The following is a 20,351-nucleotide window of genomic DNA, read 5'->3' as shown; positions in this document are numbered from 1 at the left end:
AGATTTACATCATTAAACTGAACTAGTTCAATTTTTATTTTCAGAAATAAACAACTCAATATTGAAATAACCTGCATAGAAAAGTTAAGACTGTGCTATCATATCCCATACATCAGAACTACATTATCTACATAAATCATTATAGTATTTATATCATTACTTCAAACAGAGCTCTGTTTTGAAGTTAATGATTCCCATGTTCTAACTGCAGGAGATAGAGGGGGAAATGTTCTATTAAAGGTATCTCATTCTAAAACAATCCTTCTATAATTTATAGTAATTTGTAAAATATAACTTCCAAGGTCCTGGGCAAAATTCATTTCCACATTAGCTCAAGAGCAGTGACTAAAGAGGAGTTTTGCTGTTTCTCAACTGATTTTTAAAATATTTTAAACTTAATGATTCTAAAATCATACTGGTAAGTTCCAAGATCATATCATAATATACAAACTATCCACTAAATAAAAACATAAAAACTACGGATATCAATACATGGCTAAAACAGAAATCCAAATACAATGTAACATTTTCATTAGTTCTTAGAATTCAATGGAATACTATTTTAGTTTTCAAATCCAACTTGAAAGGATAAAGGAAATTTTGAGTATCTGACCCAGTGTAAATAGGTTGCACAATCAACCACTACAGGAAGATTAATTACAATATGACAAGAATCCAGCTACCTTGCTAATTTTAAAGAGGTCTGATTTAAATGGTCCCTAAATCACCAGTGTAATAAGTGTTAACAGCAGGCCACATGAATAAAAGCAGGAGATACAAGAACAATTTAAATATACAAATAGTGTGTATTTTAATCCTGGTGAGAGATGCCTGACATGCCAGCTGTAGATTTACATGAGCAGCTAGAAAAAATTTAGAATACTATCTACTTTTAAGTTAAGCAACGAAAACTTTTTGAGATGTAAAATACTAACATCTTCCAAAAAACTAAGACTTTTGTATGTATGTTAAAACACTTACCCATTCGAGAATTAGACTGATGACTATAGCAGCAAAATAGTAATAGAACAATGTATACAGTAACATCTCAGCTAATCCTTAACAGTCTTAAATTTTAAGTATCTTCCAAGTCTAACTTAGAAATCAAAGGAAATTCATGTCTAAAGACTATATCCGGGAACTCCCTGGCGGTCCAGTGGTTAGGACTCTGTGCTTTCACTGCCGAGGGCCTGGGTTCAATCCCTGGTTGGGGAACTAAGATCCTGCAAGCCATGCGGCGCAGCCAAAAAGAAAAAGGAAGAAAAAAAAAAAAAAAGACTATACCCTCCTGAAAATTGTTTCTAAGATCACCTAGGCCATTATTCAGGTACAAGTCAAACAAATTTGGTCTTTTTGGTATCTTTCGTTTGCTTGGTTCTTATCAGATATGTTCATTTCTGTTACCACCTAATAGCAAAACATTGAAAACAGTATATTTCATTTACATACAGCATTGCACCAAAACTAGAACAATTAAACAGTGATCCTAACACAATGTTATTCAGTTCAAGCAGCCTGAATTACAGAAACGATATACATGATTACCAAGGAGGTAAAAGGATAGCCTGGATAGATAAAGGCCTAAGGATAACTCTAACTTGCTCAGCACTGATAAAGAATTGTACCAAAATGAAGATAATTAAAATTGGTGGAGAAATCAAATACTAGAAGAACTTCTTTATATTCCCTTGAACATTCACATACGGGTACTTTGTGAATTTATGTCTTTCAGGTTTTTAACTTCAGTTTTTAACTATCTTCCTAAACAGGTTTATTAAGTTAAACTACTTTCAATCAAACTCAAGAACAAGAGAAATAACAACACAAAAATAGCCCTCTTTATAATTTGCTAAAATATTCCATCTAGTTGATAATATTAACTTCACAGACAAGGGACCCCTGAGGTCAGACCTCATTGTACAGAAAAAGGAAAATGAAGCTCAGAAATGAGGACTGCTCTCCCAGTCTTCAGTCTCTGCTCTTTGCCCTACATTACATGGTATCTCCTATTTCTGAATTGAGTTACTAGTTCAAATAGATGGATTTTATTAGTGCTAGTCTACTGTATTCTGTTGACTACAAAACAAATTTTAAAACAAATTTCAGTAATCTGAACAAATTTAGTGTCCACTGCTCTAGACAATTCTTATGAGACCCACGTTTAAATTTTTTGGTCTTTACTGCTAATATTCTAGCTCTTGAATACTTAAAGCATCTCTTCCTCCCCATTTCCCCCGACAAGCCCCAACCCACAATAAAACAAAACTAAGCTAAACAGGAGAAGACACAGCATGGATAACTAAAAGCTATGAGCAATCTCTTTGCCAAATGTTTTTACCTACTCCCTAACAAAAACCTCTAAGCAAGATTATTAACAAGGAGCAAAATGGTCCATTTTACCTCTTCCCTTAGCTCTGGACAATTTTCTGGTGCTCATAAAAATAATAGGGGGGAAAATTAACCGGAAAAAAGCAGGGACAATGAAGCATAGACCCTGAACTGATTATAGGCATTTAAGAAAATTAATTCCTGAATTAAAATCGAAGGTAATTAAAATCAGGCGACATTAACTATTCTGAGTTGGATGCATTGATAATGGGAGTTTAAAATCCTGCACCTACCTCAAGTTGAATTTAATTACATCTCCCAACCATACAAAATGACAACTTAATATTGAGAATTAGCAGGCATGCTCTTGTGAATTAAAGAAAAACTAAAGCAATGATATGTTTAGTTCTTCAATATTTCCATCTCACTCCATTATTTTCACCTTATATTCAGTGAGTGTCTACTAGGTGGTAGGCACTGTCATCTATTAAACATTAACTTTCTAGCCATGCCTTAATTGAGAACTTGACCCACCTTGTCCCTGAAAGGGTCAGCCTTATGAAACTCATGATACCCCACAGCCCTGCCATATTCCCACCACAGATGACTAGACTGCGGCAGGCACCTGACAAGGAAGGGCCAATCTGATATTCTTTCCCAGGAACCTGGAATGAGAATCCTGGGAACCTGAGTCAGATGACATGAAGTGCCTGAACTACCAGGTTAGGCAGTGTGAGAGCCAGAGGTATGAGAGTAAGTCAAAGTTGAAGACTGGGGGAAGGGGAGTAGGGGCAAAGAAGTCCTGTGAGCAGAGAAAGCTGTTCTGAAGAGGTGACTTACCAACAAAGCAGAGCAAGTGACCAGTCTACTCTAGGAGAAATGGGGGGAGGGGGCATGTATTACATTCCACGTGCACGCAACCTGGTTGTATTGCATTTCTTATCTATCCTTGTCTGATGCCTATGAAGGTGCCTACTGTATCCTTTCAACAAAGCCTTCCTTGACTGGAAGAAGTATGAATTTCTATCCCTTTCAGGCAAAACACCTTAGCATTATCTTAGGTGCTGCAGCACATATAAAGATAAGAAATACCTAGTTAGTTCTCTTGGCCCTCAAGGACCATATATAGTGAGGAGCTGCTAAGTATACAAATAACCATAATACATGGTAAACAGTAAGCATAAAAAGTACTAGGAGGTTTCAAAAAGAGGGACAGATCATATCCAATTCAGAACATCAAAAAGGTTTCATGGGGCTTCCCTGGTGGCGCAGTGGTTGGGAGTCCGCCTGCCGATGCAGGGGACGCGGGTTCATGCCCCGGTCGGGGAGGATCCCACGTGCCGTGGAGCGGCTGGGCCGGTGGGCCATGGCCGCTGAGCCTGTGCGTCCGGAGCCTGTGCTCCACAACGGGAGAGGCCACAACAATGAGAGGCCCGCGTACCGCAAAAAAAAAAAAATAAAAAAAATAAATAAATAAAAAAGGTTTCATGGAGGAAAGGGAACTAAAATAGAAATAATAATAGATGGACCTTGGGATATTTTTTAAATGTATTTACTAACAAAAATAAAATGTCAGAATCCTAAGTCAGTCAACAACAAAAAAATTAATTTTACTGGCCCAAGAAATACAAAAATCTGGTAACAACTGAGTCATAGAACTTGGCAACTGACTGGTTATATGGATGAGAGCAAGCCAGGAGTTAAAAAAACAAGTTCAGTTTTCAGTGTATATGATTTTGAGAATGACAATGCTGGAACAGAAAAGTTCACAACAGGTGGATTTGGGAGAGAGAAGTGAGGAGGGGTGGCAAGTTCTGTACTGGATATACTGACTTGAGGCAAGTGTCACTGGGGGACCTGGAGAAAGAGGAGCCATCTCAAGTACAGAAAACAGTTTTCTCAAAAATTCCAAGGAAAAAACGTTTAGAAGACGTAAAAGACCTTTCACAACGTCTAGGTTTTTTCTTTTTCATTCTGAATGTTCCATTTTTGGCCAGCTACTGATTTTCCTGGTCCAAAGATGAGGGACTTTAAGGAGGTTAGGCAGTACCATGGAAGAAGAACTTGATGAAAAATATGGCTCTTCTCTCCAGAAAAACACATGTAACCACAAATTTTGCTAAAAATTTTAGAAAGTTCATGGATCTTCTGAAGCCCTAAGGGGTACACGCACCCCAGGTTGTTGCTGTTTTTTTTTTTTTTTTAAGGCATGATGTGGAAGAAACTGTGAAAGAAGAGACAGGGTTCAGAAAAAAGAGGAAATATCTGTAGAGACTCATCCACTCCCTTTTCCTTTCCAAGCAACTAGAGGATGAAGCAGCTCAGCACCACAGGGGAGGGATAAAGAGCACAGTGCTTGAGGTTCTACCTCACTTCTCTATAAAAGAACGAACTATTTTTATCAGAGACCACTGCTCCAAAACTAAAAGACTTTTCGTAATAGTGCAAATACATTCAATAGGCTAAAATTTTTAAAGAAACACAGTTGCAGCCCTGATTAAAAAGTTACATGTCCTGTCAAATCTAATAAGTACTAAGCACCCAACTCTATGGTCATCCCTGTACTTACTACATAATTAGCATACTCAGGCAAGATTACAATACTATAATTCCTGAAAGGGATACCACACTTTCAGACTGCAGAAGTGATGAATGCAAATAAAAGACACAAAGAATAATAAGTGCTTATAAGAAACAAACCTATTTTTGCACTGTGAATTTCTATTTTTTATGCCAGTTTCTTTTGCCCAGGCACAAGATGCATCCCCTCAAGAAATCTAATAACTGTCCAGGAATCTCAAGCCAAATAAATAGCAAACATTATAAAGAATATCATCTTATGACAATATAATAGCATATTTATCAAAGGACAGTCTGATTTTCAATAACAAGCATATTCAGCCAGTAACATGCAGATATTTAAATGTAAATAATCAAATATAAAATATAGGGTTTAAGTGAATTAGATGATTCCAATTCTCTGCATGCAACTCAATTTTTGCCATACCACTACCAGCAAAATCCTAAAGAACAAAGCATTAACCTCATTTTGAGTAACAATGTTTTCTCAAGATCTGCTAAGGGGAACTATCAAGAAATGGATAGATAGAGATAGCACAGGAGTAGATCATTCAATAACTTACAAAACTAAATGATAATGTTTAATTCCTTTTACCACACAACAGTTATATTAAAATTCCTTGAAGATCTTTGAAAAGGGTACATTAATATTTGAAAAATAATCAAATATCTGTCTGAAACACCCTTGAAAAAAGTAGCTAAAATGATAAGTTTTCCAAACATCATTGTAATGATAGAAGTCACCATTTAGTGAATATTTATCTAAGTATTTTACATACGTTACCTCATTTGATCTTCTGAAATAAGCATCACATCCCCACTTTATATATGTGAAAATTAAGACTCATATGTTTAAGTTACATGCTCTGGGTCTCACAGCTGGTAAATGGAGGTGGGAATTGAATTCAGTTTTATGAGACCCCAAAAGCAGTACTGTTATGCTTTATCCCAGTGAGTCCCAACTTTGGTCACATCATGTCGCATGCTGAAAATGGTAATACTTGTAAAGCTTACTGGGGTAAGTTGGAGGGACTTGGTGAAAATAATACTTTTTTTTTTATATTATAAAATTATGACATGAAAAATAAAATACAAAATATTACAGATGATATTAAATACTAATTGGTATAAGCCTTCTGAATCAAATATTTTCAATTGCCAAATTCAGAGTTTACTGATGGAATCATACCAAAAATGTTCAAATATCATTCCAACTGCTGTAAAATTTTGAAAAGTTAATCATAAAATGATTTAAAAATCATAACATCATAAAAATGATTTAAAATTTCAAAACCATAAAACATTTGCAAACAGCACACTGTATGCCTTCCTATGCACTACACTCTGGTTAGGAAGCCCTGCATAACATAATTTTGTTTTTCTGTAGAATATTATGATTAAACACTAATTTGGTATATCAAGAGCTTCTCAATAACACATCTAAAAGAAATTTAAACCAAAGGTAACCAGAGAATTATAACACTGCATTCTTCCTTAACTAATCTGAATTTCTATAGTACCTTTAATCTATAACATTCATTTTGATATAATAATAACAATGATGGCTAATATTCATTACACTAATATTTTGTGCCAGACTGTGTTCTACTTCACATTATCATATTTAATCCTCAGAGCAACCCTATGAAGTACCTCTGTTTTCTCCATTTTAAAGATGAGGAAACTGATGCAGAGAGAAATTGAGTAAACAACTTTCCAAGGTTATAGTTGGTAATTGGAAATTAGAATTTGAAACAGTCTGACTTCAGAGCCCATGTTGTTAATCACTATGCTAAATTACATCCCCGCAAGGAAGGAAATACAGTAATATTTAAAGAACACCTATTATGTGCCAGGTAACCCAAAAGTTAAGTAAATAGATCTCAACTTAGACCAAGTTTGATAGTTTTACAGTGATGAAGTTAAAAAATGACTTGCATGTACATCAAAGGAGGTATTCTACAGCAAAAAGAAAATTATTTGTATACAGTGATGGGTGCATTTTGCTTACACAAATAGCAAGGAAGATAACTTTAATTTCATAAGTGTGTTATGTTATGGTTCAAGCAAGAACATCTCTCTCTGCCACCTATTTGAATTTGTTGATTTAACTTGCTCAAGAATATAAAAAAATATTACTTAAAACAATGAAACTGATGAAAAGTAAAAGCAAATGTTTTTACTTAGTGCTTTTGAAGTTCCCTAAGTGATCATGTGTTTAATTTTGTTTTTAATTAAATGCACTATTTATAAAGTCCTGTATCACAATAGGCTAATGTCCTGAGGGGATCTCTAATGATGAATGTAAATCAAAATAACCACAGAAGATGAAAATACACCTTTACTTTCATAACTAATCGATCAATAGAGACAATGCTAATGCCTTGAGTATTATGGTTTATATCAAACATCTGAAAGGCCCCAAGGAGCAATGTCCAACATTAGCTGGCACATGCTGGTTAACAGTATATATTTAAGAAGCACCTACTATGTACCAGGGACCACGCTCATTCACAAATGATACTGTTATATGGACAGTGGCAGTCTGGAATTTCAATTTTATTTCATACGTTCTGTAAGATCGGGTCTTCAAACTGAAAGCTCAAGCTCCAATGCATAACTTTCCCTCTTTATCCAAAAAGCTGTTACCAGGGCTTCTGCAATCTACAAACCATCAAACATGTTAACATGAAAAGACTAGCATGGCCACCCAGAACACCCTGGAGTACAAAATAAACCCTGGGTTATGGTGCTGCATTGTGTCCTCTGGAGCTTTACACCATAAAAATTTGGCACTTCTAAAGCATCTTCTTTTTCCCAAAAATCACTTGTTTTAAAAAGTAAAGTTCTATTGCTTACAGAAACCATTACTCTTATTTAGTCTTCCCTAACAGATCCCTAGAAAATACTAAAGGTGAAGAAATGTGGCTTGATCTTTTGGTAAGCTGATGCCAGGGTACTTTATGTGATTTACTGAGCCTCTAGAAACCAGTCTCTCAAAAATTCTAAAACTAACCATGCTGAGTAAAATGCATCTGACTGTACATAAAAGCTACTTAAAACAAATGTCAGGTAAAATAAAAGTAATTCCTGAAGCCAAGATTTAAAAAAAAAAAAGAACAGCTCACCAGAAATCTGTCACTGTCACACCTTTTACAGTAAATATGTCCAATATTTATCTTATCCTAAGATAACTGCAGTCCCACTGTACATCATCCCTAGCAACTATTCAGCAACTCCCACTGTGTAATCTATTATCGTCACATCTTATGCCACAAGCCTCAAACCAGCAAGTCCTTAAATCTCCTCAGCTCACACAACCTCCCACTTTATAAAAACAAGGAAAGGAGTTATAAAACCTTAAGAGAATAAAAATAATAGAAAAAGGTGGATAAGTACACACAGCTTCTGCACCCAAACTTTTCCTTTATACCTGAGAACTTGTCATTTATCTCAACCACACACCTTCCTGTTCCTGGATAACCCAGAGTTCCTCCACCTTACCGATAGTTCAAAATGCCCATTCTCTAATAAATGACAACGTCCTATGTGACCACTCTGTCCCTGCCCCCCTCTCTACAAGCCCAACACACTCTCCCGTCCTCGCTACCAACTCACTCCAACCCCTCCCCCTTGCAAAACCTTCCCTAACAGCAGCTCTTCCTTTATGAGCTTTTCCCATATTCCTAATAGTCTCAATGTCCTACTGGACCACACTTCCAAGCTCTCTTCGCTGAACCCAATTCCAGCATGGAGGCACACCCTCTCTCCAGCCTAATTCCTACCACCCCAAAACCCCACCCCCTCATCACGCCCTCCGGCCTCAGCCACCAACCCCCCACACCCCGCCCCACGTCCGTCACGCCCTCCAGATTCTTCGGGGTCCTCTCCTCCGGCGCGGCCTGAACCCCCGCCCAGGACTCCCAAGTGCCTGGGCCCTCGGGAACACCCCGCCAGCCCCGCCCCCAGCCCCTCACCGAGTAGCAGCAGCTTCACTTCTTTGGCCGCTTTCTCCCCGTCCTCCCGCAAGTTGCGGTCGATCATCTTGCTTCGCTCCACCGCCGCCTTGTCTTCGGCGCTCAAAGTGCAGCCCATGGCGGCGGAGGGAGAGGGGACCAGGCCCGGCCTCACTCACACACCGGAGACTGCGGCGGAGCCGGCAGAGACAGCGACTACTGTTGGGCGGCGGCCCTCTCCGTCAGCTCCCTGAGCGCCCAGAGGAACCGGATATCCGGCGGTTTACGACACTTCCGGCAACGCCCGCGGCCGTTACTTCTCGGCCCTGTCTAGCTAGGGTAAAGGAGGAGCAACCGGGAGCGAGAGAACGAAGAGAGGAGCGAGCAGGTCAAGCGGCCGTTGCGTGGTGTAGGGCTGCCCTGTCGAGCTCGCCGGGCGCCGCTCGACCTTAGTCCCCTTTCACCTTTTCGGCTGCCTTATTTGGATAAGTGTGGAAAAAACAGGGACTGGCTTCTCCGGCTCAAGACACTCTCCCGAGGTCACACAGGCGGCTTCAGATTGACGTGGGGGATGGGAATTCCCAAATAAAAGGCCGCAGCCCACACGGAAATCTCTGCTGGGAATTTCTCACTGGCCAGAAAACCCATTTGGACTCTGGCTGTGGAGATACGGAGCCTCTACCCAAGTGTAGGACACTTTCTCGGCCGAAGTTGTCTCAGCCAGATCTATAGGATGAGAATTAGAGTCTGGGCCCTGGCCGCGCTCCACATCTGAAATTAGTAAGACCGACCATGCCTGGGACTTTATCGATCCCTTTCTGCCCTCTCCTCTGGCCCACCGCCTCCTGCTCTCAAAATGTACCCAGTGAACTTGAGAGTTGCCCAGCTACTACGTTGGTAAATGGTCACTTGAAATCGCTAACAGATCTTACTTTACTTGAAAGGTAAGAGTGTAGTTTCTCCATAAAATTTCCATGCTGTCTTTCCCCAACATAAGCCAGTTTTAGCGCTCACATATCGTCCTGCGTTAAGCGCTTAGGACTTCTACCAGGATTAGTCAACCAAAGTTCCACACCCTAAAACAAACCAGTGCATCCTGTGAATCTCCTATTAAAATTACCCGTTGTACCACATGAAAGGGAAGTTCTGGTAAAATTTGCCTCTCAGCCATAGCATCACCTGAAAGTTGATAAATCCCCTATAAAAGCCCTAGACTGATAGCCTTTTTACTCATAATCCTGGATACTACAATGAAAGTAGCCCTAAATTACCTTTACTTCCAAATAGCCCCACAAATACTCTCACCATATATTCTAGGGTGGGGAAACTCTTGTAGCCCCCAAAACCTTTCCCTACGATTAAATATTATCTCCCCAATAGAACCTAAACCTTAGAATATACGGTCCAAACAGAAAGGTCTATATGGTGATTGATGATCATTAGAGGAATTTCTTGAGAGCCACCTTAAACAGCCTCATCCACCATAATTTATTACTGCCAGTTCTTCAAAGTTCGAAGTCTCCTACTCTTTTCCAAGTGACCGTTAGAATAAAAGGGACTGCTTTCCCATAATCAATACTTAGGGGGAAAAAGGGCAAGAGGAAAGGGAAGAAAAACCAATATTTATTGAGTACCTATTTGCCAAGTATGGCTAGGTGCTTCCATGTGTCATCTCTTTTATTCCTCACAACAACCCTGTGAGGTAGGTTAATATTATCCCCATTTTTACAGATGAGGAGATAGGCTCAGAGAAATTAAGCATCTTTCCCAAGTTCACACAGTGAGTAAGTAGATCTGACTCCAAATTCACTCCTTTTCTACCATGCTACTATAAGATGTTACCTGGGAGACCTGACAACAGAAGGTTTTCATCCAGGATTGAGAGTTACCCCAACACCACCAGGGTGCGGGGAAAAAATAACTTGAGAGCACGGTTTTCTCAACCTGTTGATTTCTTCAGTGGATTTAGAGGTCAAATTTTGTCCAGGAATGGCTTTCACAGCTAAGAATTACATATGGAACTTTACCAAGTGATCCTGGTGATTAGAAAACCCCTGGAAGGTGGTCATGACAAATTGTTGGGAAAGTTCTCAGCATAATAGAAGAGAAAATTTTATATCCTTCATGATCCACTCCGGGAAAAATAAATGGCAAATGAACCAGCATATGTCAAATTCTGTAATAAACACCAGTGAGATCACAGTGTCAGGAAACTTCAGCCTGAATTAGCCATATTCTTGTACTTAAGATTTTCTCCTTTGATGTATGCGAAGGAAGAGTTGGAGGGCAAAGTCAAACAAAAAGGCAAAATAAGTTAACAAAATGGCTGCCAGGCAGTGTTTAATGTCCCCCCCACCCCTCCCCACCTGCACTCATCTTTCCTAGCTCCACTGGACTCACACTGCCACCTGCTGGCAATGTTTAGGGTCGGCTAGCTCATCAGTGGTGTTCGGAAGAAGTTTTCCCCCTATCTAGGAATGAGATTCGTCCCTTATGAATTTACCTTTAGGAGAGAGAGGAGGAGAACATGCATTTCAATCGCAAAAGACTCTCCTCGGTGTACATATTATCTAAGGGATTTCCTCAATGTAATAAGCACTGGACTAGAGTAAGTCTAGTGGTAGGAAGACAGAAACGTGGAAAATTTCCTAGATCTGAGGAGGAGAAGCTGCCCCGTTTCATGTGATAAATTATTTTCTTCAACTAGAGTTTCATCTACAGCCCCCAGACTTTCAATCTGCAGGAAGACTCCATATAGGCATCTTGCTGCAATAGGCTGAACTCTCAGAAGTTAGAACCACGAACATATTCCTCAATATATTTCTCTTAACACATTCCATAGTGCTTTACTATATGTAAATGCTCTGTCAAAATACAAGGTACCTGATCAAATTAGACTGTGAACTCCTTGAAGGCAGTGACTGCAAATCCTCTGTGAGTCTTACAGAATAGGGTATTCAACTATCATGCACTGAGTTGAACTGAAGGAGTCAATGTTGATATCAGCATAACTTTTTATAATAAAAATTATTTATTAACTGTTCAGAGGGGAAACTGTCCCACTCCCACCAAGCCATCTTCCTCTTTGATGCTCAGTTAAGCCAGGAATTTGTTCAAATACAGATCACACCACCATGTGGTCCGGCCTCAACTCTCTAATGTGACCTGATTGAATTGAGGGAAGTGGATGGACGGGTAGTCCTAGATGGGTGTCCTGTCCAGTTTGTGATTATTCCCCCTCCCTTGAATATACCACCACCAAGACCACCCAACACAGTTCCTACAGTCTCAATCAGTGAACAGCTGAGCCCAACTCCCATGCTCCCTTTCCAACCCAGGGCTGCAGATAGGAGAGAGATTTAAGTCTTTGTCACTGAAGCTAATTTTGAGAGCGATGAATGGGAGTAGGGAGGCATTTAATGAACCATGGAAACCCCACCTTTCCCATTCCCAACCTTAGTCTCTTGTACCCGATTGTCCAGAGGGCTGGCGATGGGTCACTGCCGTGAAGAGAGAGATTAGGGAGGCCAGCTCTGGAAAAAAAAGATTTACAGTATTATTGGTCTGGGTTACTACAGGCCTCTCTGTATCCAACCACCTTAGCGATTCAAATGCTAACCCCCACCTTCAGCCATCCAACCCCCAATCTTTCCACTTCTTCATCCTAAAAGACAAAGAGAAAAACATTCCTGCTTTATTCTTGCCTCTGCTAAGATCAAGCCCCAAACTTAATCTCCCATGTCCAAAAGAGAAACTGAAAAATACAACAAAACGGCTGTTCCTGGAAGGCGGGAGAGAGAGAGCTGCAGTCAACTTTCCTCTCTTCTACTCTGTGTGCCCTGATTGCTGTTTCCCCTTGCTTGACCAAACTCAAGAAAGGAATATACCCAGCTGGTCCTCTCGCTTTAAGGAAACCTCAGGTTTAAAACTAGAAAAAAAAATCTATTAACTCAAAGGAAACACTTGGCTGTAATTTAGTTGTTTTTAAACCTAGCAAGGAAATGAGAAGACATGGGTCATTTTCTTACCTTGCTTGAGTGCAATTTCTGCCCTGGACAATTACACTGAAAAATGAAAGATCCTAAAGGGTCCCCAGAATAACTCCAAGCCTGGTCTGCTGCCCTATATCTTCCAACTCCTACCCTTAGAGTTTCCCTGCTTCCTGAGTCATGGAAGTTCATTGGTTGAGAGGCATCATCTCACCTTCTTGACCCTTTACTCTCGTCACCATCTCACCAGGTTCCCTCCCCCAGGAGTCAAGGCTCACAGCCATGTCCAAGGCTTTTGCCACATATCCATCCAGTTGGCTCTGTTCCTGACCCAGAAAACACTAAGCGAAAGCTGTGTGCAGAGACCCCCAGCCCCAGCTAGCTGGGAAAAGGTGATACCACAAGGAGTTCCTTGCGGTCCTAACCGGCCCCCAGCCCCATCTCCCTCCAAGTGTCCAGCAGCCCATCAGGACTCCACTCGTGGTGAGGGGGCAGGACGGAGGTAGCTGTCCGACATGATGATGTCGCTGGTGAGTTGTTGCTCCAGGAACTCAGAGGTCTCCTCAGCTATCTGGCCGGGGATTCGAAAGTCAACAGCAGGTGGCTCCTGCTTGGGGCTGGGTACAGGTCGGGAAACCCAGGACTCCGTGGGACAGCCAGTGCCCTGAAGAAACTGCAGGAAGTTCTCCTCAATGGAGCCCTCCCGGCTAGGCAGCCTTAGCTCCTCCTCCGGCGCCTGCTTGAAGAAGCAGACAAACTGCTTGCTGAGCTCCCCCCGGATCTGCCGATTGAGACATCCATAGAAGAAAGGGTTGGAAGTGAAGCAGAAGTAGCCAATCCAGGTCACCACATTCTCCACCTGCCCAGTCAAAATGGGCTGAGCACTCAGGGCGACGTAGAGGTGAAAAGAAAAGTAGGGCAACCAACAGAGCAGGAACTGTCCCCCTACAGCCAGGAGGACCACTGCTGCCTTCCCTCCCCCAAACGTCCGGTGCGGGGTGGTCTGGGGGGCCCCCGAGCTGGTGACCATGGTGGAGCGGCTGCTGAGAGACTCAGAGCGTTGCCGGGGGGTTTCCATCCACGTGGGCAGTGGTCCGTGCTGCATGGCAGCCACTCGGGCTACTCGGAACATGCTGCAGTAGACCACTAGGATGAGGAGCAGGGGCAACAAGAAGTAAAGGACAGCAAAGACCACCACAAAAAGCTGGCAGTAGGCACTGTGGCTCCATTGGAGTGAGCAGCCTGGGGGAACACGGGGAGCTCCCTCCTCCAGGGAGACCCTTCCCAACACCGGCACAGAAGCCATGGCCAAGGCCTTTACCCACACACCCACTAGAACAGAGGCCACCAGCCCCAGCGTCATGCGCACCTCGTAGCGCATGGGGTGGACCACATAATAGTAGCGCTCCACGTTGATGGCCGACACCGAGAGAATGGCCAGGCTAACAAAGCATACGCTCAGGAACAAGTAGAGGCGGCAGGCAACCTCCCCAAAGAGGTCATGGTCAAAGAGGGCGGAGCTGGAGAGCATGGCCAGGGGCATGAGGGTCAGGGCAGCCAGCAGGTCCACCAGGCAGAGGTGGAAGACAAAGACAAATTTTCGAAGGGCGGGTGTCTTGGCGATAACAGCCATCACAGCAGCATTGCCAGCCACAGCGGTCAAGTCCAGCAGGAGCATGAAGAAGAGGGCCACAGATTCTGAAGCCACGTCCCGAAGCCCTACCTCCGGGACCCCACTGGCAGTAGAGGGACCTGGGGTTTGAGGGACCCTCCCCAGAGTGGAAGAGTTCCCTGAGGACGGGGGGATGGGGGAGGACTCCATGGGGCCGAAAGAGGACACCCAGGGCACCTCCTGTCACAGGCCCATCCCCCATCCTAGTCCAGTGACCCTGGGATGGCAAGCCCAGGCCCAGGCTTCCCAATTTTGTGTGTGCAGGTTGGGGTGGGGAGAGAGCGCCTCCTGCTGGAGCCTCTCGGGCAGGCTCTTGTTGCCAGCCCTCAAGGCCGGGGACTGAGGGCTCGGGAGGCAGCTCCGGGTCCACCTTGGTGACTGCAAGGAAGCAGGAGCATGAGAGATGCGGGAGCCTCACCCACTCAACACTCCGTCTTCTGAGTGGTCTCCAGCTCCTTTCCTCTCTTCTCCACACCCTTCTCCCCTTTCAAGGACTGTTATCCAGGGACTCTAAATCCTCTGTCTCCCTTTCCCAGGGTCCTGCTGAACTCTGGGATAGTGCCCCAGTATTAAGGTTGCTTATGTAAACTTCCTGATTTCTTGTCTCCTCAGAATGGCAGCAGCTGTCGGGGAGGAGAAGGAGCACGAGATCTCGTTTCCAGTCCTAGGTCTGGGAACTACTAACTCTTCTGAACTTCAGTTTCCTCATAAAGGCATCTGTGAAATGAAGGGAATAATACCTACTTCACAACTGTTTGGAAGATGCTGCAGAATTTATTAATAAAATTGCTAATAATAAGCAGTAACATGTCTATGGTGCTTTCCATATACCAGACCCTGTTCTAAGCACTCTACGTATATTAACTCTTTTTTTTTTTTTTTTTTTTTTGTGGTACGCGGGCCTCTCACTGTTGTGGCCTCTCCCATTGCGGAGCACAGGCTCCGGACACGCAGGCTCAGCAGCCATGGCTCACGGGCCCAGCCGCTCCGCGGCATGTGGGATCTTCCCGGACCGGGGCACGAACCCGTGTCCCCTGCATCGGCAGGCAGACTCTCAACCACTGCACCACCAGGGAAGCCCCTATTAACTCATTTTAATCCTTACACAACCCTATGAGGTAGATGTTATTCTTATCCCCATTTTGCAATCAATAAAACTGGGGCTTGCAGAGATAAAATAACTTACCAAAGGTCACACAGCTAGTAAGTAGCAAGGTCCAGGTACACACCCGGGAGGCCTGGCTCCAGGGCCAGTACTCCAGCCCACTGTGCCATACTGTGTTTGATGGTGCCCTCCACAGTGGCTGCAACATAACAGACATTCAGTAAATAGTTGTTGAATTTGAACCATCTCTAAAAATGTCTCTCACCACTAGACAGAGATTACCTGAAAGGGGGAAGGACTGTGCATTAGTGTGCTCAGACATCACCATCCCCAAGACAAAGAGCTGCCACTTTGGGAGTGTTGAGAAGGACCAGTGAAAACAAAACATCCCAGGTAGAGGGAAACTGGGAGCTCAGCTCATCCAGACTCCACTGCTCCCAAGGCCAGAAGGGCGTAAGTCATACGAAAGCTGCCCTTCTCCACCCACTCATTAACTTCCCAAGGTCACTGTTCCCCCACAGGTGGGAGAGGAGCTGCTCTTAACCTCCCACTTCCCAGGCCCCTGGATCTTGGGTCATTGGAGCGGATCATCACAGGACCCCTGGCCAAAACCCTCCTATTCCTGGACTGTTACCACAGTCCCAGAACAAGGAGGGAGGAGTAGGCATCTGTGTGAGAGGTATGGAGAGGTGGAGGTGGGTGAGCATAAAGCAGAGAGGAAAACTGGAAGAAACTGGCAAGGGGCGGAGTCTGAGTGTTCAGTGTCTCTCATTTCTCCTGCTCAAAGCTGTTTTACGTGTCTCATTATCCATGCTGAGTTTGCACAGAATTGAAATAAGTTGCTCAATGTACAGTTGACCCTTGAACAACATGAGTTTGAATTGTAGGAGTCCATTTACATGCAGATTTTTTTTCAGTAATAAATACTACAGTACTACAGGATCCCATCAGCAGTAGATTGAATCTGCAGACGTGGAACTGCAGATTCAGAAGAAATGTAGGACGGAAGGCCAACTATAGATTATACCTGGATTTTCCACTGCTCAACGGGTCAGCGCCCCTAAGCCTCACATTGTTCAAGGGTCAGTTATAATTTTAATTTTTTTTATTTCCATATGCCATTCTTGAAGTCCAGATTCCCTCAACATAGTGTACTAAGGTATCAAAATTAGAGGCAAAGTGTGGACATGCCAAGTCTGATGGGCTTTCTGCAGACAAGCCAGAAGTTTCCTGGGTCAGTTTCCTAATCTGTAAAATGGGAGGTTTGAACTGGACAACCTCTAAGTTTCCCATATATAACAACATTTGATGGCTCAGTGAGTTCCTTGGCTATGGAGGGCCTGGTGGCTGCTCAGTTAAAAACCCATCATTTCTCTTACTGCAGTAAAGGGGCCCACTTGGGGCAGATGGGTCCTCTTGCCCCTGCATTGCTACAGCCTTACAATCACCCTTGGTTTTTGGCATTACCACCAACCTTGCACTAATTTAACTTCCAGCATGCCATGCATGCGATAGGTGCTCAGTACAATTTTGTGACCTGAATCAAACTCAGATTGATCAGTTGTATCTCTGCCCCCTAGGACATACTCTAAGAACACTCAGTCCATCAGTTGTGTGCCAGCCAGGGGCCTGTCTTCTGGAACGAGTAACTCAGGCTCCTGGACTTGAGGCAGCCCTAACTTTGAACAACTACCTAGAGACGTGCCTCTCCCCGAGGATAAGAGACAGCACGTGTCACATAGCCACTGGGTCTGCAGAGAAGGTGAAGAGAGGGCCCAGAAATGCAGACCCTTCTCATAAGACAATCTGCCAGAAAAAAATGTGGAACGAAACACCAGGGGAGGCAACATTGCCCCTTACTCTCTATGCCATGACTCCCGCATTCCTTCTACCTGGGAGTGGGGCCCAGAAGACGTGACTCTGAGGCCCTGGAAGCTAAAGGAGTCAAGACCCACCATGTCTGCATGGACATCAAGTGTCTGCCAGCAAGGCTCACCCAGGGTCCCAGACTGCGGGAGCAGACATGGTTTCCACGTGGAGATGGAGGGGTGTTGTGCAGCCATGATGGAGCCCTAGGCAAGAAGGCATTGGACATTTCTCTTTTTCACCCCCTCAGACTTGCCAGTATCTCTGCACTGACCTCTAAATTCCAGTATTCCCATTTACCTTCTAAAAGAAGAGCCAATATACCTGCTCCCCAGCACTTCCTCACTGATGGACCAGGGTAAAGCCTGAGAGGGCTGTGGGTAACGGTTTCACAGGGGAAGCCCAGGGAGCCTCACTCCATTCCTAGCTCATATCATCATGCCTTCTTGGACACTCTTGTCCTCCCTCTGCTCCCTTCCAGCAAACCTTCCCTCACCTCTAGGACTTCTCAGTACCTGGAAGGCTTTGCCACCCTAGGAGCTGGGGTCTGGGCCTCTAGCAGGGGTATGGTCAAGTTACAAACAGCTGCGTCTCAGGATGCAAGATGTACATAAGTGCCCAGCCCAAGGCCACAGAGGTGTTGGGATTCACATATACCTGTTTCTTAGATACAGAGCCTCCATCCCAAGGACCCAAGACTGGCCTCCCTTCAGACAAGAGCGTGCCCCTTCTAAGCCAGGAAAGGTTTTCAGGGGGCTACAGCACCTCTCCCCAGGAGAGTTGCCCACGCCCAAGATACAGAGTTGCCCATCGGCCTGGATGCCAAAGGATTCATTCCTAGGATGAAGGGGACCCATTTTTATGACATAGAGCAAGATAGATGAGGAACCCTGTCTGCCTGCAGGATGTGGGTACTCCTGCTGGCAGCAGATCAACCCCCATCTCTAGGCTTCAGAGATGCCCACACCCCAATATTGCCTTCGGGATACCTGGGGGCCCATCCCCTGACAAAACTGCCCACTGTAAGGTAGGATGGGCTGTACCCTTCTGTACAGTACCTCAGCATTCACCACCAGGCCTGGGTCTGGCCCCCATTCCTGGCCTAGTCGGCAACTCCTACCTTTGCTGAGCAGCTCCCGGCTCCCATGTGATAGCTCCTCTCAGCTGATGCTTCTCCAAGGCTGCTGAAGCCTGAACCACTGCAGTGATCAGTGAGAGGCAGCCGGCAGAGCAGGATGCGCTGAGAGCTTCTGGGTCCTAATGGCCTCCTGCTTCCCACCCAGCCCCTTGGAGCCACTTCTAGAGCCAGCAGCCAGGCACCAGTGCCCCCAGGCAAGGTGCCCAGGAGTGGGCACAGCCCCTCCCCCTCCTCTCAGGCTTCTGGAGTGGTAACTCAAAAACCTGTTAGGGTCAGGTGATGGCAGGCGGGGGAGACCCTCCTGGCCAGCCTGATGACATAAAAAGAGCACTCAGAGTCAGAAAATCCAGGTTTAAGGCCTGGCTCTGGCGGTTACTAACTGTGTGACCTTGGGCAAGTCACTTGCCATTCCTGGCCTTAGTTTCTTATCAGTTCAAAAAGAATATAGGACAGATGATCCCTGAAGGTTCCTGACAGCCCTGCCATTGCATGGTTCTGTGACATCAGAACCAAGGTGCTTTTGTAGCCAGGCCAGTCAGTGCAGACACAGGGCACTAGGGTCAGGTCTGGCAGGGGCCGTGGCTCGAGGGCGTGGCCCAAGGTTTGGCTCCTTTGGAAGCTGCCGCATGTACAGAGAGGACAGGTTCAGGAGTGGCTGTCGGGTTTGAAGAGGAGCTAAGGGCCTTGTCCTAACCCTGCACTTGCCCCTCAAAAAGTGCCTTCCTATTGTCTTCTTAGGTTGTATGTTTATGTGGTGTGGGGCTGAGAGAGCTGGTGGAGATGGGGGAATCCAACATCCTCATAAGCCACCTTGTGGTACCAGCACAGCACTGCTCCCTGAAGGCAGAGTGGGAGGCAGGTACTCAGGAAGGCTCTGATTGGTCTGGATCTGTGGGATCTGCGGGACTGAGCAGAGCTGGGGAACATTATCGGCAGAAGGTCCAAGGCCAGGTGATGAGCCTTTGGAGGTGAGATGAAGGGGCATGGCTTCCCACCAACTAGGAAGAAAACAGCTCCCCCAGGATTATGACTGACACCCAAGGATAGGATCCTAACATTGTAGAGCTGTAAGACATCCTACAGGCCAAGGCACCCATATTTGTGAGGCCCAGAGAGGTCGAGAGATTACCCAAAGCCACGCATGGCAGAGCCATGAGCCTGGACAAGGAATTCAGGCATAATATCTACTCCAGAGCCCTCTTTCCTGAGACTCACCTATACGGGAACTCCCTCTGTCTCTAAAAGGGAAGAAAGGGAATTCTGGAATTGTTTACCAGACCCAACCCAAAGAGCCATAAGAACAATGAATCACCCAGGAAACTCAGAGGGGGCAAGGTGGCTGCCCCAGGTCAACAACAAAGGGGCCACTGACCAGCCCAGACCCGACCTTGTGATCTCCAATATCCCAGCCACCCTTTCTTGAGCTCTAACGAGTGCCAGCCCCTTTACATACGAGACCTTCAATCTTCACACCAGTTCTATGAGGCAGCCATGACTCACCTTATTTTACAGATGAGGAAATGGGTACCCCGGGTAAAGTGACTTTGCCCAGGTCACATAGCTAGTAAATACCAGAGCCAATATTTGAACCCAGGTTTGTTTGAAGCCAAAGCATTTACTCCTTTCCCCCTGCCCCCATGGCTTCTCTGGGGGCCTGACATGAGACTCTGGGCTGAGGCCCTAAAGCCAATTCCATAGAAATGGACACTACCTTCTA

The 20,351-nt window shown here is 44.6% G+C and overlaps 2 protein-coding genes across 2 annotated transcripts in view; both read right to left on the bottom strand.

Annotated features, from left to right (window-relative positions):
- The window catches only part of GNAI3 (G protein subunit alpha i3), a gene marked incomplete at its 5' end in the record, with an annotated part of 38,313 nt that extends 29,310 nt beyond the window's left edge, over positions 1 to 9,003 (bottom strand). Inside the window, one exon of the mRNA XM_079697966.1 lies at positions 8,886 to 9,003. Coding sequence (XP_079554092.1) covers positions 8,886 to 9,003 — 118 coding nt within the window. The remainder of the gene's footprint in view (positions 1 to 8,885) is intronic.
- A 4,316-nt stretch (positions 9,004 to 13,319) lies between these two features.
- On the bottom strand, positions 13,320 to 14,675 carry GPR61 (G protein-coupled receptor 61; the record flags this gene model as incomplete). Its single annotated transcript, XM_079697937.1, has 1 exon — positions 13,320 to 14,675. One exon carries the CDS (start codon positions 14,673 to 14,675, stop codon positions 13,320 to 13,322), a length of 1,356 nt encoding a protein of 451 aa, XP_079554063.1.
- Between the last annotated feature and the right edge of the window lie 5,676 nt (positions 14,676 to 20,351).

This window comes from Hyperoodon ampullatus (genome assembly GCF_949752795.1).
Source record: "Hyperoodon ampullatus genome assembly, chromosome: 2".
In the NCBI taxonomy this organism is placed as follows: domain Eukaryota; kingdom Metazoa; phylum Chordata; class Mammalia; order Artiodactyla; family Ziphiidae; genus Hyperoodon; species Hyperoodon ampullatus.
The sequence above is the reverse complement of the archived record's forward strand: the minus strand, read 5'-3'. Positions and strand labels throughout refer to the sequence as shown.